The 23,319-nt window shown below is 47.7% G+C and overlaps 1 protein-coding gene across 3 annotated transcripts; it reads left to right on the top strand.

The window, feature by feature from the left end:
- Nucleotides 1–2,836: 2,836 nt before the first annotated feature.
- On the top strand, nucleotides 2,837–23,094 carry LOC108157201 (protein lozenge). Of its 3 annotated transcripts, none has more exons than XM_017289136.2 (6): nucleotides 2,837–3,129; nucleotides 3,796–4,814; nucleotides 7,486–7,725; nucleotides 13,436–13,549; nucleotides 15,185–15,553; nucleotides 21,515–23,094. In XM_017289136.2, the coding sequence occupies exons 2-6, from the start codon at nucleotides 3,968–3,970 to the stop codon at nucleotides 22,549–22,551; spliced, it is 2,607 nt and encodes an 868-aa protein (XP_017144625.1). In that variant the 5' UTR covers nucleotides 2,837–3,129; nucleotides 3,796–3,967; the 3' UTR covers nucleotides 22,552–23,094. The 3 variants fall into 3 exon arrangements, with proteins under 3 accessions (XP_017144625.1, XP_017144645.1, XP_017144636.1); XM_017289156.2 differs by lacking the exon at nucleotides 2,837–3,129 and adding an exon at nucleotides 3,136–3,405; XM_017289147.2 differs by lacking the exon at nucleotides 2,837–3,129 and having other exon boundaries at nucleotides 3,136–4,814.
- The last annotated feature ends 225 nt before the right edge of the window (nucleotides 23,095–23,319 follow it).

Genomic DNA, 23,319 nt, shown 5'->3' with positions numbered 1-23,319 from the left:
AACAGCGGTGACAGCGGCTTAGCCCACTTAAGCCCCCACTATTAAAATAGTTCAACTTCTTGAGGAAAATGTCGGAAAATATTAACGATTTTAAATTTTCCTTGTAGATTCATACCGTTTTTCATCTGAACTTAAAAATAACAACGCTAACTTTCAAATGAACTGCGCTAAAATTATAAAATTTTTTTTATATTCGGTGGAAAATTGAAACACCCCCTTGGCTTATAATAGGTTAATCGTTCTCCGTCATGAATTGGAAATCATATTCCTCGCTTTTGATGTTCCATCGAATATTACTAGCTAAATAGACAATTTAGCCATGCCCACATATTTTTATCCGATTAGTGAATCAATTTTCTACTTGACTGGGTTAATTTAGATACATGCTTTTATTGGATTTTGCCTGAAAATTAAATTAAAATAATTAAGTAAATATACGGTTCAATTTTGACCTACAAAATACCGAAAAGTATTAAAAATACCATAAACGGTCACCCTGGTTAACCGTTCTCTGTCCGTGATCTGGAACGTTCACGACTGAACTAACTTAACCCACCTAGCCTCCCTCAATTTAAACAGTGGTAGCCGCGTGCGAGATATATTAATACTGTTTGCAAATTCTGTTTATTAACTTTTTATTGTATACTGATATGGCTAATGTCACAGCTCAATTGGAAAGCCAAGCTAACGCATACATTTCTCTCACTCTCACTGCATGCTTTTTCCAATTGGGCTTTCGAGGTAAAAGAAAGTCTAATCACTATTAAATCACACGAATTGAGAGTTTTTTTTTACATTATGCGGATCCATTGCTGGCCACGTTTCAATGGATGAAGATATAGTGGAGCGAATGAATACTTGATGGAGAATTCCGAGCTCTCAGAGTTTTTTATTGTGAAGTTAATTCACTTGGAAGACCAGAAGTTCAAAAAAACTTGACCATGACCCAATATTTTATGAATCGTGGGAGTTAGCTTCTTTTCAGGATATTTTTTTGAGTACCAATCCAATAATCCAGTAGGCCCATATCCATATTTGGGGCAGTCTGGGCAGAATCCTTGCTTTTCTGATCTTTTCTAGCAGTTAAGCATAGCAATTACTATATTCTACTATACAGGGCATATTCAGCAACAATCAATCGTACGGTTTCAAAGATATGACCCAAAATACGACCGTTACGTTAAGTTACTAAAAACAGAAGCGGGCTTTGAGCTTGGGTTAAAAAATTGTAAAGCTCAACTAATTGGGTAGGACTATCTTATAACATTTTGTATACAAATAAATGAATTATAGAGTGTTCGTTATATATATTTTTATTGAATGGAAAACGTTTCCTGTTTATTTTTATTTTTTATTTAGTCAGCGGAGGCATCTGACGTAGGTTACGAATTTTTTTTAGATAGTTAAAATATGTTAGAGAGACTTTTGTGGAAGACCTTTTCCCAAGAATAAAATTTCTTACAGGAGATAATAATAAAAGGAAGTAATTAACTTTTTATTTGAATAGGGTTTGACGTCAAAGTTAAATGGAAATCGCCATAAATAAATGTGTGCATATATGCATATCCGTATGTGCACTAAGCCACCTAACACCTACCGCCCCCACAAACAGCAAAAATCTGTGACATCTAAAATTATGAAGATACAAGAAACCCGAAAACGACGAGTCATAGAAAATGATAGTGTCCACTAAAATGAAGAAACACGATCTGATGGAATCACTTGGAACTGGGATCCCAGAGATGCCATAACGGAATGTGTGGTATGGAGCAGATGGAATACAGTTATATGGAATAAAAAGGTCTTTTAAAATTAAATAGGTTATAATTATCATTTAGTGGATTATACCCTTACACAAATAATATCTTTGTGTAACTCACAAGGTTATTCCTTGCAATTAATTTAAATTTAAAAAATAAAGTGTTTCCAAAGATTTGGATGGCTTTGTTTAGAGGTTTTTAGATAAGGTTCATAGGTTCGGTCACATATTTTTTACTTCAACCGCAGGCACCGACTCGACTCGACTTGACCGCAGTGATAGCGCCTGTTATCACTCTCACTAAAAAAACGAGTAGATCCCGAAACACATGGAACACTTGCGAAGAATTCAAAAGTAAAACCAATTTCTGTTTGTTTATATTTTCTAGAAATAATACCAGTTTTAAATTACAATTTACATACATATATTTACGTGCCGATAAAAGATAAAAGTTTGCCTGATATAAATAGTTCTTCATGCGTACATACTATATCTACATATGTATGTACATATGAACATATGTATTTAAAATGGTGATAGGGCAAAATGGCACAGTAGTGTAGTGTAGTTGTGCCATGGGGGAAGACGGAAAATTATGACTTTTATGAGGCAGAGTTTTGGGGAAGAGCTCTCTTAAGATGGCTCAGCATAAACCCGAAGAGAGCAAAGAGAACAGTGAACGCATAAGAGCGTCGATTGGACCCCCGGCTAAAGTAGCACGACCAGGGCCAATTGACGGACTGCAGCTTGCCCTGTGGCCAGTCTCCACCCAATGGGACGGCGGACTGTAGTCACGGTACCTGTGCCTGTGGCACATGCCACATGCCACCACCCTGACCTATACTGCGGGTGGCCAATCAGCGAGTAGGCGGCGCAAGCCGGACGGCCAGCCGATTGGACGCTGCTCTCCGCAGCGCCAGCTGAGCGCAAGCGAAAGAGAGAACACGACCACGAGCGCAAGAGAGCCAACAACAACGGCAATTGCTGAATTCAAATCCAGCGAGAAAGCGAGCGAGCGAGCGATTCTTTTTGTTTCCACTTCTTTATTTTCTGAGCTCGGGCCTCGGGTCTCGGGCCTCGGCTCTGCTGCTGTTGCTGCTGCTCCCACCGACTGCCGCCTCGACTGGTCCGTTCCGTTCCGTTCCACGGGTTAAGTCGCGCTGGCGGCCACATGAAGTGTCAGTAACGATTTAGTACGACCCGCGAGCGCACCTGCTCGACCCACCCACACATGCTCGTGTGCCCGCCCAGATATCCGTAGTTGTGTGATCGATCTCTTTTTTTTAACAACTATTTCATGAAGAGGGAGCAACACTCTTCCCCATATCCCATATCCGAGTGGGCTTATGTTTCTGTGTCTGTGTGTGTATGTGAGTAGAAACAGTTAAATTAATAAAAAAACGCGCCAAAATTGCAACTTTGAAAAGTGAACTGAAAAGTGTTCGAAGCTGAAACCAAAACCGATCCAAATGATTCAAGAATATCCCCGAAACGCTCAGCATATTCCCGGCAAACTCTAAAAAATATTTGCAAGATATTCCAGAATATCGGTGTTATTCGGAAAAGCAAAAACAAGAAAAGGGGGCCCGTCCCCGGTCCAGTGATCCGCAGAAGAACCAAAAGCCATCCAGCCCACAAACCAAATAGTAAATAAGAACACATGTACATACATATGTATCTATGTACACAAATGTATAACAACAAAGTGTAGTGCAAAACGGAGAGCACAGAGATCATCTATACGGGGCATGCTCGGGACAGCAACTAATTCCAGTGTTAATTTTTGTGACTAATTTTTCGGAACGAGCACCAGATCGGGAAAGAGTCGGAAGGGCGCGAGTTGGCAGCGCCTCAAAGTAGGCAGCGGCATCAAATGGACACAGCCTCCACGCTATCCTCTTCCGTTCTGTTCCACTCGGTTCCACTTTGTTCCACTCTGTTTGCCCTGTTTCATTCAGTTCTGTGCTGTTGTGCCAAAATCAATCAATTTTTGATATAGTTTCTTTCGGTTCTGCTTATTGTTTTTGTCGGTCTAGAGATAAGGATATACGGATGAATGAACAAAACACTGGCCAGTCGATAAGCGCCCTCCAGCAGCAGCTTCAGCCCGCACTGTAGACTGATAAAAGGCAGAGAAAGGAGAGAAAAGAGAAAGAAGGAAGCAGCTCAAAAGCAGATCAAAGTATACCGATCCCAGGGCCGCGCCGAATGCATTTGCATCTATTGGCCAGCGACCCAGCAACAACGCAACAGTCCATCAGCAGCAGCAGCAGCGGCAGCAGCAGATCCAGAGGAAGATCCAGCGGCCGCCGCCCCCATACGGGTGCCTCCTCAGCAGCAGCAGCAGCAGCAGCAGCAGAAGCAGGAGCAGGAGCAGAAGCGCCAGAGTCCACCACCCCCGATCCCGCCGCCAGCGACGCGGGCCCTGCCACTGTGGCGCCCGTCAGCATCGCTGGCCCCGGCCGCCTGGCGCGCAGCATCAACGGCAGCAGCGTCGGCAGCCACCACCCACACTCGTACTACCCCCCCTATCCGCACCACTACACCCACAATCCTCACTCGCATCCGCACCTGCAGCACCTACAGCATCACCACCATCCGCACCACGCGCACCCGTCCCACCACAGCATGGTGACATCCTCCACCTCGCCCACGGGAAACGGCTGGAGCACGCCGGGCGACTACAAAGGGGCCACGGCCGCCACCGCCCCTGCCGCCCCGTCGGTGGTCACGGCCGCCACAGCATCCACAGCCGCTGCCGCCGCCGCCGCATCGGTCATGTGCGAGGTCCTGCCCTCCAGCAGCGCCAGCGTGGGCAGCAGCTCGCCAACAGGTGGAGCCAGCAACGGCACGGCCCACAGTGGACACAGTGGTGGCGGCAACAGCAGTAGCACCACTACTGCCACCACCAACAACAACAACAACAACAACAACAACAACAACAACAGCAACAGCAGCAACAACAACAACAACAACAACAATGCAGTGCATCAGGATCTGCTGTGGATGGAGAGGCTGGTGCTGAAGCGGCAGCAGGAGCATCCCGGGGAGCTAGGTGAGTAGTGGGTATGATCAGAATATCAAAACAAGATCATCTACTTATAGTAAATATATGTATGTATAACATGTACTTCGAGTATAATAAGAGTGGGGAAAACAACACTCTCTGTGTGTGTGGAAAGATCGTGCTACGAGGTTCAAAGAACCCTACTGAGGATAAGTTGTATTCGTAAGAAGAAAGGTTAAAGTACATAGATATGTATAGTCTTGAAAGGGATCAATAGTCCGAAGTGCCATAAAAACATTTAAAGTCTGTTCCGATATTATTTTTGAAATTTATTGGGAGTTGGCCAAATTGAACCCATTCAAATCAACAAAATCCTATAAGGCAGATGATTCCTGCGAAGAGTTCTTCCTGTCAAAGATAGTCCTATCCATTCGAAGAGTTTTACACCAAGCCAATCTCAAACTCTTTGGTAACGTAAAGCAGGTTATATATTTTGTGTTGTTACTGCATTTTTTGCTGATTTTAATAGTTAAGTAACTACTACCACAAATAGAAAAAACCCTTTTTCATTGTATGTATTTTCAAGCATTTTGGCCAACCATTGCAAAGGTTCGTTGAACTTCTTTGGACGCTCTTTAGGAAAAGCTTTCTTCCAAGCAATGCCTTAAGAATCGAATATTGAAAAGATAAGCTGGAAAATACATAGAAGAATGCATTGGAATCCTATGGTTCTTGTGTTCGAACTTCGAATTGATTTAAACGAATGTTTCCACGAAATATGAAACATTGGAAAAGTGTTGAAACATTGTGAACAATTTGGCAGGCTGAAATCTGAGTGAGTCTTTTGTACCAGTGCTGAAAGGATAGATGAAAGGTGCTGAGTATTCGAGGGAAAGGAGGTCGGAAACAAACTGAGAAGATAATGAGTTGTCGTGCAACTCCTTCTCTAAATAGGGCTCCAGATAGAATGGTCAGTAGATAGAGGGATCAAGCACTACTCTCCTGTACTTGCAGAGGGCTTTTCGATATCCCTTTCTTTACGGAGCAAACACACACACGACTTTAGCTCGTGTCCAAGCTGTGATTGGGGAGAGGGGGTCAGGGGGATCGCTGATGGATAACCCGATCCCAGTGAGGCAGCGCACATTCTTTGCCGACTCTTGCCACATCCTTGCACATGCACTTCTGAGGCTTCCTCTGCTCCGTAATGATCTTCATCGTCGTCGTCCCCGTCAGCATTATCATTATAAAATTCCCTGGCTTGTCGATGTCAACGGATGATGATGCCAAAGTTGTGCCTTCCACTGCTGACGATGACGATGACGATGATGGTGATGGTGATGGTGATGATGATGGGGCATGCAAGCCCTGAATATGCGTAAATTGATATCAATAATTGTTATTGATATCCACATCAACGCACGAGTCTTTGGCCTTTGGCTGCTTGGGAGCTTCCTCTTCTCGCTGCCTGTTGAACTTTCCTTTCAACTTCAGCCAGATACGAGTATCAATGACCCGAAATGAAAGCTGCTAATGAAATCTCAGCTCCGACCGTTCAGCCCCTCCTCGACAGCCGAATCTGCTCAGAGACCTGGATAATTAGCTGGTGAACCAGTTTCCTCCCCACAGCAGCACATACTCGCACTCGCACTCGCACTCACTATACTATTCATAACTGGGGCTCCTTCATATCCATGAGGTTGATATCGAATTGCAGCAGGATCAGGAGCGATCAGCGAGCCTTTTGGATAAGCTTTCGGCTTGGAAAGTTTCTCTCAGTCAGAGAAATAGGGTTACTCGTTCTACTCTACTATCTACTGATATTTTCGGTGATTTTGTACTCTCAAGGAAGGCCAACTCGTTGTTCCTGTTGGGTTGCAAAACAGGAAGGCATTCCTTATTCAAAATTAGAACAACTGAAAGCGATTAAAGTTCCGAACTCAACTTAAATTTGAAATAAATTCACAATTATAGATAATTATGTATTTCGAGGTCGATTAAAGGCACACGACACACTGACCGATGGGAGTGGAGAGGAGAGGAGAGTATGCAAAACTGTTGAATCAATAAGATACTCGATTTCGATCAGAGAAATTTTTGACAGACTTTGAGGCCCAAATTAATTTGTTATCCGAAACAAATGCCGTCCTGTCCATCAATTAGCTGCGCCACTTGCTTCGCCAGACCGACCGACCCACCCACAGTAGTTCCGCTTGGCCCACTTTCAGCACCAGGTCAAACGTCAAAAGTCCTCTGGCAACCCTAACCCCCCTAGCTCCCTAACCCCTGACCCTTTCCGTCCGTCCAGCCGTCACTCAGCAGTTCTCCAATCACCTCCACATGACGTGGTATCCCTAGACGGACTAATTAATTATGCACCACCGGATGGCGGGTTGCGGACACTGGATTCCGGATTCCGGATTCCGGACTACGGACTACAGACTCCGGACACTCGACATTGGAAAACACTCCATGGATGATTGATGGTCAGCGGTCGGGTGGGAGCTGCGACTGTGGGTGGTATTGGGTTGGACGGGTGGAGGGGGGCATAAAAACAAACTATAAATAATTGAGCGTTTTTACACAATTTGATGGCCATCCAATTATGATTTAATGAACTGAACGATGGGGAACCAAATGCTAATCGAACCATTCCATGCCTCTTGCTCTTGCTGTTGCATCCTGCATCCTGCATCCGGCATCCGTTATTTTATTGCAGTGCGCACGAGCAATCCTTACTTCCTGTGCTCCGCCCTGCCCTCCCATTGGCGCTCCAACAAGACGCTGCCGCTGGCCTTCAAGGTCGTTGCTCTGGCGGAGGTCGGCGACGGCACCTACGTGACCATTCGCGCCGGCAACGACGAGAACTGCTGCGCCGAGCTGCGAAACTGTACCGCCCAGATGAAGAACGACGTGGCCAAGTTCAACGATCTCCGCTTCGTGGGACGCAGCGGACGAGGTGAGTGCGGTGCTCCTGAGCGCCACTAATTGGGGGAGTTATATTTGGGGAAATTTCTAAGAGCAAATCCAGAGAAGAACGGGCTTACAGGATAGGTGAGGGTATAGATCTGTCTCGGATCAAGGATTAGTGGATCGATGACAATGAAATGCTTCGATAATGATACAATAAGAGCAGTCGTTTAAAGGACATTCACCTTTTCCCATCCAAAGTCCGCTGTCCGCTGTCCGACTGCTCCTTCCCACCTTCCCAGTTTCCCAAAAACCCAAAACCCTAAAACCCCAAGAAAAAGATCCCGAATTTGGAGAGCGGAAGCTCTTTGGCCCCAATCGGAAGTGCATTGATTGAGTGACATGCCGAAACTGCTCCTTCCTTCTGCGCCCTTCCGAGCTGTCCTCCGAGCGCTCCCTTCGGTCACCACCAGCAGCAGCACCAGCGGAGTGAGGCAGCACCGACTGCAGATCGGTGGTACAGCAGTCGTCACATTAGGCTGCAGTTGGCGCTGGCCCCGGGCCAACATGCAACACGAGGCGGCACACAAAAGTTGCACTCCATTCAAATACGAGTAATCGTGCATATCCATATCCATATCCATATCCATATGCACTTAGATCGGAGGCGTCACGCAAGGCTTAGGCCCGGTCCGGCCTGTCCTGGCCTGGTAATCGATTTGAACCCACAATTAATGTGGAATTTGGCAGGGGCACGGGCAAGGGCATGGGCAGGAGCACGAGCATGGCTGGTCAGGTCGAATGTTGCATAGAATTTGCAGCAGCAGTTGGTTAATTAGCTGCAACTGTTGCCTTTGTCCCTGTCCCTGCCTCTGCCTCTGCCCCAGCCTCAGCCCCAGCTTACGACTTGCCCTCAGACGTCCCTCGCGCTGGCTTGTTGCCTCTCTGCGACCTCTGCAAATTGACGGCTCGTGCCGCAAAAGGGCCAAAACAAAATAATTACAACAATGACCTAGCCCGGGCCAGGACAAACCAACCCGAGAGCTAGAGCCTAACCGAAATGAAACTGAAACTGGGACTAGGACTAGGACTGAGAGGCATGCAAATAACAAGCTAATGATGTAAGAACATAAACGTTGACCAAATTGTCAGCGACAGGCAGCAACAGTTCACTTGGCTTAATGGTCACGCCCCCACAACCACTCCCACTCCCACACGTACTCCGGTCCAGCCACCAGCCGTTGGACGCGCGCTGGAATCGCGAGCGAGCGAGCGAGCCGCCGGCACGCGGGCAGCCATCGGCGGACATCATGCAGCGATTTCTGATTAGATGACAAAGCGCAAAAACAACAGAAAACAATGAGACCATTAAAATGCCAAAAGGGAAACCTGCACACAGGATACAAGTCCGGGGAGTAATCGAAGCCAGGGATACCCTGGAAGGCCACAGAATCCCCGAAGACGATGCCAAGAGAGCTTCAGATGCAAAGAGGCAACTTTATATGAAGGTTGAATGTGGGAGCATATCTGGATATATATAGCGAATATATGTATCAATTATAAGTAGATATCTTATAAGACATACCTTAAGATTTAGGGATATATTTTGAGTATATGAATAGATGAAAATGTGTTATCTAGAGATTAGTGTTCATTTCTGTAGCGAAGCAGATACAAGTACAGATAAATAGAAAACAAAATACACGTTTCCATCATGAAATACGAGTATGTATGAATTCGAGATGCGAAATTGAAATGCCTCTATATTTGGGAAGCTTTTTGAAGGATTACTCCTTAGATCTACAGTATCCAATATTCTGCTCAATGACAGTCGTACATATCTAGGTATGTACTCCCCTCCGGATCATCATTCCCTGGACCATCCACGGTATCAGACAATACCATTGGCTCCCGCTTAAAATTTCCTCTGCCTTTTTTTGTTTGCTTCGTTTTCGTTTTCGATGCGATACGATGCGAGTGGGGGTTGGGGTTGGGCGAGTGAGAGTTGCTTTCCAGTTATTAAGTGGGTTGACAGCCCGGTCGTGGGGCGTGGCAAGTTATCGCCTCTCGGCCTGGCCTTGTCATGCGTCGACGACATGTTTTTTAATTTTCCGTCAGCGACAAAACCGAAAACCAAAAACAGAAAACCCAAATCTAAATGGGAACCTCCATCTGATGCTGGAGATCTGAATCTGATGCTGATTCGGACATGGAATGGCAGCGGAGTGGGACAGACAGCGAGACAGACTCTTTGCAGATCGATGACTGGTTGATTGGGCTCACTTATCAGCGCTCATCATCATTATCGTCCGCATCCATCATCCTCCTCATAAGCGGGCAATCATATCAAAGGGCTTGACTTTTCTGGCGATGCGATTTAAACAAAGGACACAACACGCACACAGCAAATGAAGGACACGCGCCCAAAGGATTTGTTCTCATGGCCATGGCATGGGCCCCTGCCACCCCCCCCTGCTTGAAAACCCGTACGGGCTGGGTCCCTGATCCGACTTAGTGGTTGAATAAGAGGCTAGGAGAAACCCAAGTCCGAAGTGAGGAGATGTTAGCCGGCTAATAGGATGAATATTTTAAATACTTGAAGAACAATCCAACAACCCATTGCTATCCAAGAGAGAGTTCTCATTAAAGTTGATTTGTATCTAGTCTTGTGTGGAAATCTCCCTATTCTATGAAGAGGCGAGAGAGCCGGGTTTAGTTATCATTGCAATATAGATTATGGCACAATTCCGTATAAGATGAAAGGGGGTATATGATGTACACAGTGTACTAATTACTAAGAGGAAGTTTTTCCTCAATCCAACTTTCGAATAACCCATGTTCTTAGCTTAGCAGCTATGCTATATAGTACTACTACTAGTAGTACTTACTACTCGTTCATATTCCATATGTTTCTATAGTCATGGCGGTATCAGGGTGGGAACTTTTGCTCCCTCCTGCTTCTGATTTTATCCATCGCAGATCGGAGACCACGGAATCTGTTCACTTCCTTGTGGGGCAGAGTTTCCCAGCAATTATCAGAGCTACCATCCACTGACACAGCTCTTGCATAACACACTCGCACATATGTTTATTTGTTGTTGTTCGTTTGTTATATTCCGCGGGATATCAGTCGAAAGCTTATCGAATGCTAAATGCTCGGTTTGTGCCGCTCGTTCCCACAGAGTCACGGCTTCGTTTGTTCCCATCGAAAAGGGTTCTACGATAGCACTACGATAGCTCAGATCCGAGCTGGGGCTGGACTTATCGGCCTCTGGCTATTGCTCATGGCTGTGAGACTCGCGATTCAGATATAAATTCAGACATACGACTAGTACGGATTACGTGTATGCATAAGTATTAATAGACTCCAGTATGGTCGGGTGTTTAGAGTGCGTGAGTAAGTAGATGACTCTGACTCTGACTCTGACTCCAGCTCTGATGATGACTAATTTGGAGTCGGATTGGATTCCCTAACACAACAATCCCCAATCTCCAGCTCCAGTTCCATCCCTATCCCTATCCCTATCCCTAACCAATCTCTGTGCCTATTCTCTTTTGTTCGGCTTTGGTTTTGTGCCCATTACGGTTATTATCGCTCTCATTTCGGGGTCTTTAGTGGCTCTCGTAGCCTGATATTTTATCATTATGCCAAAGACAAAAGCCAGCCAAAGGCAGCAATAACATTTTCATATTACTCTAACGAACTTTTACATACGACTCGGTACAGATGGAGTTGTATTTCTAGACAGCTGGACAGCTGGAGAGTTGGAGAGCTGCGAGCTGGAGAGCTGGAGAGAAGCTTGCTCCAGTTTGCTCTCATTTGAAAAATTACCCAAAAAGGAGCTCGCGCTTGAGGCCTATTTAACAGTTTACTTCTTTCTTCTTTTGCTGCTTTTGATTAATTTGCGTTCACGTTTCGATAGATCTTTCTTTGAGCTGAGAGGCTGGGGCTGAGGCTGGGGCTGGGGCTGGGGCTGAGCTGAACAGACACGCACGGCAACGATTTCGGTTTCAGTTATCCAATTCAAGGCAATTCTTACGGCGTAATGAAGACATTTCGAAGACAAACCCAAAACGCTTTCTAACTGATGGCCAGCCATTTGGAGTAGCATCTGAGGCCTAAATACCCATTCAGGCAATCGCCACTCGGCTCCGAGCGGCTCTTCGTGGTTTCGGATTTGACTTCGGTTAATGAACTTGCCCCAGACATCAGGCATCCAACATCAGACATCAGTTTGAGCGATCAAATCTTAAATTACACCTACAGTCACAGAGTCACAGAGCGGCATGGAGAGAGACAGACAGAGAGTTTGATTCTCTTTTGTCATGGCAGTCCTTCATTGGAACTATTTGGAATATACTTACATATGTACATACCCAGGTAATGCCTCAGAAGATGCGATCAGATCCAGATGATCTGAAATAAAGATCAGAAGACGTTAGCTGGGATAGGTATTTGAAGAGGCTCTTGCACTCTTGTGCAACCCGCAATATCCTTTACTCTCTAGCCCTTGATCCCCCCCTCCGCCCACTGCAGTTCCTCTCTGCGTAGGTGTTCAATGAGAGGAAGCGGCTGTGGGATGTGGGGATGTGGATGCGACTGAGGTTTCTGCGGTCAGAATGGATGGGTATGCACCCGGGAGCCGGGACCAGGGACCCGGACCTGCAGCTGCAACAGCAACAACAATGTCGTTTTTGTGGGCTTTTCGTGGGTGTAATTGTGTTTGTGTGTCCATACTTTTACCTTCCATATGTACTCGTACACTCAGACTTTTATTTGTTTGTTTTTTTTCCTGCAGCAATCGGACTGCACAGACAGACTGTCTGACGGACAATGTCAAAAAGTGAAAAATAAAAACAAAACGAAATTCATTTAATGCTTTTACCCACAATCGATACATTTTGTTGACCAAACGCCGACTAGTCGAGCGGCCATAAATAGTGCAAACATTGGTCAAGCCCCTGGCCCCTGGCCCCTGCCCCTGGCCACGCCCCTGCCTCGGTGGCCACAATGTTGCCCCGAAACTGGGTCCAGCTCTGGGGTGCGGAAGACAGGTTGCAACAGTTCTTCATTTAATGGCCATTCCGCGGGCCCGAGTAACTTTGGCGGCAGCCATTAAGGCGGGATAAACCAAATTTATGTCAAGAGTTCAAACAAATTGCACCGCAGGCGGACCCGCTGGCCGGCGAGACTGGGATGTCTGGGGATGCCCGAAGTAAGGAGTGCCCTGGAAGTGCAGTCTCCGAAATTAGCAGATTAGCATTTGAGGAGCAGTTCGATCCGAACACAAAGTAACACACACCTAACTCTCTCTGAAGAAAAGCGTGTGAGCCGGGGGTTGGCGCACGACGGAAGCGAGTGCTCAGGGGTCTTGCACCCACACATATAGTAATGCCACAGGCCTAAAATTGATGACAGGTCCCGTCCCGCGTTCGTGTAGACCACAAAAAATCCACAAACAGAGGAACTGTGGCTCTCAAAGGGTAAGCCCACACACAGAAACACACGACGCGTGTTCTCGGGATGTTCGGGGTTCTGGCCATTTGTGTCTTGCAAATTGATTCCGGTAGCAGCCAGCCCTTGCCCATGCCCATGCCCATGCCCATGCCCATTGAGGTCGTCGCATAAATCAGCGTGCGACGTTTAATACTGAAACGACTGACTGCCAAACCATTCATAACGTACAATATTCATCTCTCCTTCTCTTTCTCTTTCTGGTTGCCCCTTCTGGTTGATGCTGCTGCTGATGCTGCTGCAGGGAAGAGCTTTACGCTGACAATCACGGTTGCAACGAGCCCGCCACAGGTGGCAACCTACGCCAAAGCCATCAAAGTCACCGTCGACGGACCTCGGGAGCCGCGCTCCAAGACAAGTAAGTACGGGTACGAGTGGGGCCCATCCCATCACCCATCCACCATCCACCCATCCACCCATCCACCCATCATCCATCCTCCATCAGATACCATCACCGAAACATATGCATAGGTGTGTGTATGCGTGTATGTATTACATGGGAAGTGGTAACATTGTTTTGGGCAATTAGCAATTATCACTTGCCACAACTATTCACAACACAAAACAACACAAAAGAGTACAACAGAACAGAACAGAATGGAAAAGAAAAGAAAACACTGCGCGAATGTGGCAAGGGAAAGGACTTTCCGGGCTGCCACCCCGCAGCGTTTTGGGTTGCAACATGTGTTTTCCGGCTTGCGTGCGGGGCGGAGGCGGAGGCGGCAGCAGAGGTCACTCGCTTGGGTCGCATTAGACAAGTGTCTAATCAATGTAAACAGCTAAGCCGATCCGATCCGATCCGAACCGATCTGCTCAATTGCCGGTAAACATCCTAAGTCCCCCTAATCCCCAGGGCACACACGAAGTCGAACTGGAACAGAAGGTCTCGTTTCGTTTCGTTTCGTTTCTCTCCATTCCATGCCAGTTCCAATGCCATTCCACTCGATACCGCTCCACTTACGAGCAGTATGCACTTCTCCTCCTGTTGTTGAGGATCGTATGACAGTCGATGGCAGCCATCTTTGGCAGTCATTCGCTCGGGAAGGTGTTTGAAAAGTGCAGCCGGTTTTAGCCGACTGACTGACTGGCCTGGCCTGGCCCTGTCTCAAGAGGAGGGCAGTTCCCAGTTGCAGTGGCTGTGGCAGGGGCAGGGGCAGGGGGACAACGCTTCTGCCTCTTACGGTTTCTGAAAATTTTGCGGTTTTCAAAGAAAACCTTTTTTTCTTGCTTTTGTTTTTTGCGTATTGAGTTTTTAGTTTGTGTAATGCATATATGAATTAATTTTTTTCTCGCTCTTTATATTTCGTTAATGCATTTTTAGGTCTTCGCTGCATCGTTAATCGTATGTGTACGTGTACATAGGGGGGCTATAGTATGTACTCATGCACATGGTATATACTCGTACAGTGAGGTAACGTACAACTTGAGTTCACCTTGAGTTTGTGCTAATTACGGAGACTTTCAGACGCAGGACGCAGGGTTCAGGGCAGGACGTTGTTGAGTGCCGGCAGAACAGCGAAATTGCAGCCACGGAACAAAGTAAAATGGAGTCTCCCTTTTCGGGCGATAATTATTCCATTACCCAAAAGACTGATCGGATCTTTAAAGAGCACAAAGCACTCATGGAATCCATCATTAATTATACTAAGAATTGTACAGAAAAACCTGTTTTAGGGGGTACTTTAGAGAAGGTTTATAATTGTAGAGCGGTTTCATATTAAATGGAAGAGTTTCATTCGATAAAAAAAACCAAATAAATACAGATTTCTCGCATATTCAGCTGAATGCTTCGCCTGCCTCAGTCCAATCCTCAATTTCGGATGAGCGCTCATATGTTCGATTCTGATTGTACCTCCCTGTTCCCCCTCCTCTTCTCCCTCCACCCTCACCAGTTCCCACCTCAAATTAATGGATTTATATTCTTGGTATCGGTAACGGTATCTGTATAGATTTGTCCCATCACTAATCGAGGCGTAATCATTTCACTCGGCAGGTCCTACCGGCGGTCCTCATTACCGTGCCCTCGGCCTGGGCCAGCGGCCATACATCGACGGCTTCCCGAAGACGCTGCACGAACTGGAGACGCTCCGGCGCTCGGCCAAAGTTGCGGCCGCGACGACGGCGGCGGCGGCTGCGGCCACAGCGGCCACGGCAGCCACAGCAGTAGCAGCGGCCGCAGCATCGGTGGCACTGCCCGGGTCCACCACCACAGGCGGAGTCGGAGTCGGAGTGGGAGTGGGCGGTGGCAGCAGTGGCAGCGGCGCGGGTCTGGTGCAACAATTGAGCAGCAATTACTCATCTCCGAATAGTACAATCAACTCGGATTGCCAGGTCTACAAGCCGAATGCGCCCCACATCCAAGGTAAGGGCTCCCCAAACATATACGTAACTCCCCATTCCAGTCCCCATTCCATTCCTTTGAATGCCCTAAGCTGGCCACCACTCTTGGGTATGTATTGATGTCTGGCTGTCTGTAGCTCTGTCTTGTCTGGGTATCTCTGGTTGACTGGCACCAGGCGGCCTAAACGTTTTAATTGAGTTAATCAACCTGCCATTCACCCAATACCCCCGCCCAAACCCTTCGCTCGCCGCCGTCTTCCAGGCCGCTAGGCCCAACACCGAATTTAGTCTTCATCTCAGTGTATTTTCGGAACCTTTTTTTTTGGCAGTCTGTCGCTAATTTATTTATTTTTTCAAAGCTCAGATTAAAAATAGTTCAGCGTTGACGCTTGTCCGCAGACGGCTTTTCTATATATAAATTTGTATTTATATAAAACGTATCCCTATCCCTATCCCCATCCCCATCCCCATCCCCATCCCCATCCCATGACCATCGGGAAGTTCAAGCAATGGCCCCCAAATGGTCAAAGGAAAAGAGAGCTTTGGAGTTAATTTTGGATGGTTGAGGGTGGTGACCCCAACCACTCAAAGGATCAGTCTAGGAGAACGAAACCCCTGTAATCGATTCAGGAAACAGCCCGTTAGACTTTTTTTGGCAATATCCGAAGATGTACTCGTAATATGACATTCCATTGCTAATCCAATACGATTACATACGATATCCCAAAAGTCTCAACCGAAAATGTCATAATTTTCTCACTTCAAACCGCACTTCAAACAGTACTAATGCTAAATGCCACGTGCTACGCATAGAAGTCTACCCTCTGGACTCTACCAGTTTTATTTCTGCCAATTTTAAGAGGCCTGTCCAGAGAGCCAGTCTCTACTCCGCTCGCAATCCATCAGTCTGTCAGCCAGAATGTCTGACAAGAAATGGAAAATTTCATTTGCACTCGTTTTCGATTCGATTCCGAGGCGTAGCTTTGGCTTCATTTAATTTGCATTCATTTCGGTTTAGCGTGGCTGTAAAAATGTACCCAAAAAAGCGAAGGGCTTATGCGAGGGGGGACATCGGACAAGCAGCTGGAACCGGCATCTGACTCACACATGAGTCAGTGGCCAGCTTGGAACTAGACGAATCTGAAGCAGAAACTGCTGTGTTAAGCCCAGACTCGGAGCGTTTTGCTTATGCTAATTAATTTATAAATGTTTCTTTTTGAATACCCTCCCTCGAAGGGGCTTATCAGCTATTGCTAAGCGATAGGATGGGCTATTCGGCGGGGGGCACATATACATAAGTGAGTGCATGGGTATCCAAATACTCTTCTGAATGATCTCTATATCTGGTTGTAGGTAGTATATTCTGGTTGGAACCCAAGAATGGCTTTAAATGAGATTAAAGTCAAAGGAATTGTCATACGAGTATAGCTCTAATAGACAGATATTTCGCAAATGCAGTTTCTAAACTAATTCGATCACAGTCGGACATGAACTCTACGGACAATCTCCATGAATCCATGGATTCTTCTAGGGTATTCCACGCTTTCCCCTTTGGGACTTTAGTTGGCGGCTGCTTCATTGTTGGTAACTGGTTAAAGCCGAGGCGGGGGCCGAGTCAACTGGCCAGATACTGGCCAAATAAACGTAAATAAATTGTCAATACGGAATGACACATCGCATCGTTGTCGTCGTCGTCGTCTTTCAATTAGTCAAAAGGCAATAGCAACAAATGCAATGCGATTTGGTTTTTTTTTAAATTTTTGGAGTGATTTTTTGTTGTGTATTTCGATGAAACCGGAAATGCCCGAAACGCGATGAACGCGAGAAATCCAAGTCGAAGTCGAAGTCGGAATCGAAATCAAAGCGTCGTCAATGGGGAAAAAACTCTCGAAGTTTTTGTTGTTGTTGCTGTTAAGTCATAAATATTGAAATGTGGCGCTTAAGCTGTTAATTTACACGAAATATCAAAGCAACAAAAGCTATCGAGCTCAACGAGTGCCAGAGAGGGGGCGAGAATGGACAGAAAGATCCGAGAATTCAGCGGAAATCATTGCGAATTTCAAAGAAATCAGGATTGGATAATGCCACACGAAGAGTATATGTTGGATGAATGGGAAGTGGTATGGAATGATGATGATAATTGATGATAAGTATGTTCGCTCCGCGGATAGATAAGGCAAGAAAACTGAAAGGAAGAATGGAAATGGAACGAAGAGAGTAGCGCATAATATATACCGCCAGAATGAAACAGTGGAATAGAACGAATAACTAATATGATTCAAAAGGGAACAATGGGATGGAAACAAGATTAGTATCAAGGGAATAGAGTATTGGGAATGATCACGGCTGATCCAGTAAGATCCCAACCCTCCGTGATAGATCCCTGCGATCCCTGGGATCCAGTTGCACTTGCAACAGTTTCCAAATTGTTTCTAATTGTTGGCAGGGGCGGGGCTGGGCGCTGGAGTATCGCAAGCACCTGGACACTTTGCAGAGAGACTGAGAATTCGTTCACGAGAAGCTCAACCTCCATCATCCATCCATAATTACGTGCATCATCTGTGCATCTGCCGCTGAACTCACACTTGGGCTTTGGCGTTGGCTCTTACTCCAGCTGTTGCTGCTGCCTTCGTGTTTGCATTCATTAAATATTTTTGAGGCATCAATTCTGAGATTCTGAGAGCGAGAAGTGCAATATGTAAATTCAGCCAAGGCGGGGCGGAGGCGGAGGCGGGGTGTGAGCTGGGGGCTGGAACTGCGGCTTTGGCTGTGGCTGCAACTGGACCTGGGCCTGGACCTGGGGCTTTTTTCGGTGCGCTCTAAGCCACAAATCAATCCAAATGCGGTTGCGCAGCTGTTGCAGCAGCAGCCGCTGCCGCAGCCGCCGCAGAACCGACCGACGCAGCCACGTTGCAAGATGCAGGCAACACCTGAGTGGGGCATCGCGCCGAAGGGGAGAGCAGCGAGTGAGGGGTTCACACACACAAACAACAACAATGTCACATATTGAAATGAAATCTTTTTGGCCCATAAAACAGCAACAACTGTGGCAAGCCATCAATGGCCGCAGTTGCCCCCTGCCACCAGCCCCCTGCCCCCTGGCACACTGCATCACTCCGCTCTGCTTTAAAGACCCAATACCGAGAGTCCCCGACAGCCGAAAAACCGCAAACTCACTTCCGTTTCGTATCGCTGTTGTTGCCGTTGGTTCTGCCGCCATTTTCCACAAAAGCAGCACTTTTTCTGAAGGCACAGACGCACTTTAATTAAAATTACTTCAAGACTCCAGATCCTCGTCAGCTCCTCTCCTCCGCACTCTTCTGTTTGTGTTTCTTGTGGATCTTCTTGCTCTTATTGGAGACACTGTGCGACTCTTGTGCTCTCCTTCTGACTGCCTTCCTTCTCTGCTGTTGGGTTTTTGGCCCGTTTCGGAGGAGGGTCGGAGAAGCCTCCAACGTTCCAGCGTTCCACTGCTGTGGTTTCTGTTGGCTGGCCCGATCGGGCTGCATCCGCTACGGCAACACTCCACTCCACTCCCCGCCCCGCCCCGCTCCCTACCGCTGCACCCAATGAGCGGATACGAGTGTACCGGGCGGGGTGAAAATCGAAGATATCCGGTTGGAGCCGTGGGATCTGCTGGAGGAAGTCCAAGAGTACTCGTACTCGTAAATTGACAACAGAAAAAACAGCAGAAAAACACGAAATTAGAGTTTGAATCAAGCGACTACTCCCCTTATACTCCCGCCCCGTTCGCCTTGGCTGGTTGCAGTGGCAGACAGTGCGTATACGCAATTAAAGGCCCAGGGTACTGCCTGTTGGGGTCCGGGATCAAGGAGCCTCCACCCTGGGGCGAATAACTCCACGTGCCAACAGAAAATTGCACCGTCTGAACGGCACTGACCTCCTCCTGCCTTTCCTTCGTATGCCACTAACCCTGGTACCCCCCTAACCCCTACCCCACCCTTGCTAACGTGGCTTTCATCCTGTGCGTTTCGCTTCATTGCAACCTCATTTGCCTAAGCTTGCGGTAGTTCCTCCTCCTCCTCCCTCTCTACCGTCTCCTTGCTGCTGCTGCTGCTGCTGTTGGCTGCAACGCAATTTGCGGCTTAATTGAAACATTAAAATGTGATAAGTGCCGGGTGAAAAGTTGCATGCAACTTGCAATTTTGGTACTACCTTTCATTAGTCGCTAGCCACCGCCCAACTGGGAAATGCCGCATTCAAGAGGGAAGGGAATGGGAAGGGTGAAGGGGAAGGCGGTGCGTGAGTTACGTTACGCATAGTTGATATCTACTATGTTTGATATTTGTTTTTCTTTCCACGAGTACACTGGCAGAAAAATGGGATTTCTCTGGGTTTATGTAAACGAAAGATGGCAATAGTCAGAGATCCTCTGCTCAAGCTCTATTTCTTTTTTTAAGAATCATCTCAACGAAAGACTTGTTTTGTTTCACTTACACTTTACTTTCCCTGTCACCCATGTAGCTCCTAAAAAACTGGCCAGCCCCATTTAGATTTAGTTTCAGTTTCCATATCATTACAGTGTATTGATCCAGTCTTCTTTTGAGTTGAGCTTTTGGGATTCAGCAAGTGGACACTACACATCAGAGGCCTGCCTCAACAGGCAACCAAATCGATTCGGTGGGATTCGGTATTCCCTTGGTTCGGAGTCGCAGCATTCTTAAGACATCGAATCACTCGCCCAAAACAGACTGAACGTCACATTCATTGTGTTTGATCCGAAAATTTCGGTTTTTGTTTCTCGCTCACTCGTTATTTGAGTTTCTGGTAAAGAGAATGACCAAGCAATACAATAATTTGCTGTTTCTCTTTTTGTGATTCGTAGCAATCGAAGGCATTCAAGAGGCATGAGTATTTTCCAGCTGTGGCTCCATGAATCCTGTGGATTTGTGGATTGTGGGCTTGCCAATTGCCAAATTTGCCTGCTTTATTTTGCAGAGTGAACGCAAAGTATTTGGAAGATTCAATATCGTTTCTCTAAGTTCAAGTTATTGCCAAATACGAGCATCTCTAGTAGCTCACAAGCTGTATTGTGTCTGTGGGGGGCTGTGAAACATGTTACTTGGGTTCTCCTCAGACACCTGTATTCTTTAATTTATTCTACAAGTATTCTACTTCGAATGGAGACCCATTCCTCGAACTTCCAAAGATCTGCAAGATAAATTATCTGCTCTATCGTATGGTCTGTTGTTGTGGGATGGGATTCGGTATATCCTACCAACCCTTTCGGTCTCTTCTTCAGGTCTTGAATCATATTTCTTCTACCTGAAAACTGATTTACTTTGAGCTAATTTCGCTTCTGATTTTCGCTGATATCTTTCATTTGTCGTTTCTAATGAATTTAATTAATTATGCGACATTTTTGGCGCGTACCTTTTTTGGATGGGGAGGGGGAAAGGGCTACATAATTAATCAAAATATGAGAGCAAAGATTGCTAGTACGTGGAGGGTGGGCGTGGGCATGGGGGTGTGGATGGAGGCATGCCCCCCGCTGTGCGGGTGCGTTGTTAGGCAACGTCGCCAGAGCCAGAGTCTTGGAATTTTCTTTCGCCTGTCGCCGCTTCTCGGCAATTTTCTTTAACCCATTGGCATGCAATGCCCACCCCCTCTCTGGCGGAGCCCCGTCTGAGGGTGGTACGGGCACGGATACGGGTACAGGTGTACCCGAGGACGGTGGGGACACCACACATGCATGCATGCCACGGGGCAAGTCCCCATCGATGTCGTTGCCATGCATATGAAATGATGTTTTCAATTAAACCCTCGGCCACGCCCAAGTGTGCAACTGACAAGTTGGAAAATTTCACCAGCGCCACGCCAGCGGCTGGAGGCATTCAAGGGTTAATTGGCCTCCAGCTGGCAAATTGTTGCTGTCTCCCCCTCCCCCTCCCTCCCTCTCTCTCTCACTGACTAACCTCCTCTTTCCCTTTTTGTCTCTCTCTCTCTCTCTCACTCTCTGCAGAAACCGATCTGATGGGCGCAGGGGAATGGACGGGATCCTCGAGCTCCGCAGCCGCCTACTACCACAGCCATGCCCACCATCCACACGCCCACCACGCCCACGCCCATGCCCACGCCCACGCCCATGCCCACGCGCATCACCTGCAGCACCAGATGGCCCTGCCGCCGCCCCCACCGCCGCCAGCGGCGGCTCCAGTGACCAACGGAGCGGGCGGCATGGGCGTGGGCGTGGGCGTGGGCATGGGAGTCGGGATGGGCATGGGGGTGGGGATGAGCATGAACCACTACGGGAGCGGCTACGAGACGGCCAGCTCCCTGGACGCCGGCAACTACGCCCACCTGCCCGCCGTCCTGCCCGAAATGCACGGCCACGGCTTCGCCACGGATCCCTACCAGACCGCTGGCGGCTACGGAACGGGCGCCGGGGCCGGCAAGTCCGACCTGGAGAACCTCGGCGGCGGGGGATACGGGGCGGGGGGCTACAACAATGCGGCCGCCTGGTCGAACGGCTACAACAACTACCAGTACGGCAACTGCTCGGCCTCGGCGCAGTACGGTGGCACGGGGGGTCACGCTGCGGCCCCGCCCCCGCCACCTCCCCCGCCCGTGGTGCTCTACCCGCAACTGTACTCGACCGTCAACCAGAACCAGATCCACCTGCACCTGCACAGCAGCGAAAAGCTGGAGCAGTACCTGGGCAGTGCCAGCGACCAGCAGCTGACCATCAGCTCCCTCACGGGCAGCCGCTCCAGCATCGAGATCGGGCCTGCTGGCGGCCTGCTGGGCCTCACCGGGGAGCAGGAGCAGCACCAGCACCAGCAACAGCAGCAGCAGCAGCAGCTCCAGCAGCAGCCGCTGGAGCAGTCGTCGGAGGCCTCCAACCAAAGCTATCATCTGAGCCATCACCAGCAGCATCCCCACCAGCAGCAGCAGCAGCAGCAAGCGGTGGAGCAGGTGCAACAGGGCGAGGGGGTGGGCGTTGAGGCGCCGCGGGACGAGGATGTGGGCGATCTCACACAGGTTTGGCGACCCTATTGACCCAACCGGATAGCGGTGCCACTGCCAGCGAGGCCGCTACCGCCTCCGCCTCCGCCACCGCCGCGCGCCTTCCTTCACATCGAGCTGAACTGAGGGCCAGGGGAAGAAGAAGAGGCGCCAACAACCAGAAGAACTGTACAATTTTTTTGTTTTTTTTTACCCTAGGGATAAATACAAATACATATACATAGACGAGTATGTTAGAGGAGTATGTTTGCATGTGTACTATATCATAATAAGAGATCAGTGGGCCAGTAAGCTGTAAATACTTCATAAACGGAAGGAAGACTAAGGGATACCCCTAGAGATGGCCCTAGCTTCTAGTGCACCCAAGAAGGACATTTTTTTTGCTAGCCCTAAGCCTAGACCTACTATATGTGTACATTTAATCGATAATTCCGCACAATTATCTATAAATCGATGTATGGATACATTTTTTTTCTGTTACTTTTTGTGTGAATCTGCCAAACGATTCGAGAAGAGGATGAGAAGAGGAGAAGAGGTGAAGAAGAGCCGGAGATGGAGAGAAGACTACAAATAAAGTTATCGTATTTATTTAAATGGCTCACAGCAGCGGTTTTTTCTTAGCATTTTCCATTGCTTTTGGTGTCCATTGATTTGTTTCGGATTCAGGATTCTACTTTCCAGATGTTGTCAAAAAAGTGCAAACTTTTCACTCCGTTGAGGCCCCGTTTCGAGTGGGAAAGAGAAATCTTTGGGCCATTATGCAGAAATGTTGCACAAACCACAAGCAAAAAAAAAAAGAAT

The sequence above is a fragment of the Drosophila miranda genome, chromosome XL (genome assembly GCF_003369915.1).
Source record: "Drosophila miranda strain MSH22 chromosome XL, D.miranda_PacBio2.1, whole genome shotgun sequence".
NCBI lineage: Eukaryota > Metazoa > Arthropoda > Insecta > Diptera > Drosophilidae > Drosophila > Drosophila miranda.
This window is presented reverse-complemented; position numbering and strand designations above follow the sequence as displayed.

Bases quoted from the DNA above. Each gene is read 5' to 3' on its own strand.
- LOC108157201 (XM_017289136.2), top strand. From the start codon at position 3,968: ATGCATTTGCATCTATTGGCCAGCGACCCAGCAACAACGCAACAGTCC. The intron at 4,815-7,485 runs GTGAGTAGTGGG...ATTTTATTGCAG, and splicing joins GGAGCATCCCGGGGAGCTAG to TGCGCACGAGCAATCCTTAC. The intron at 7,726-13,435 runs GTGAGTGCGGTG...ATGCTGCTGCAG, and splicing joins CGTGGGACGCAGCGGACGAG to GGAAGAGCTTTACGCTGACA.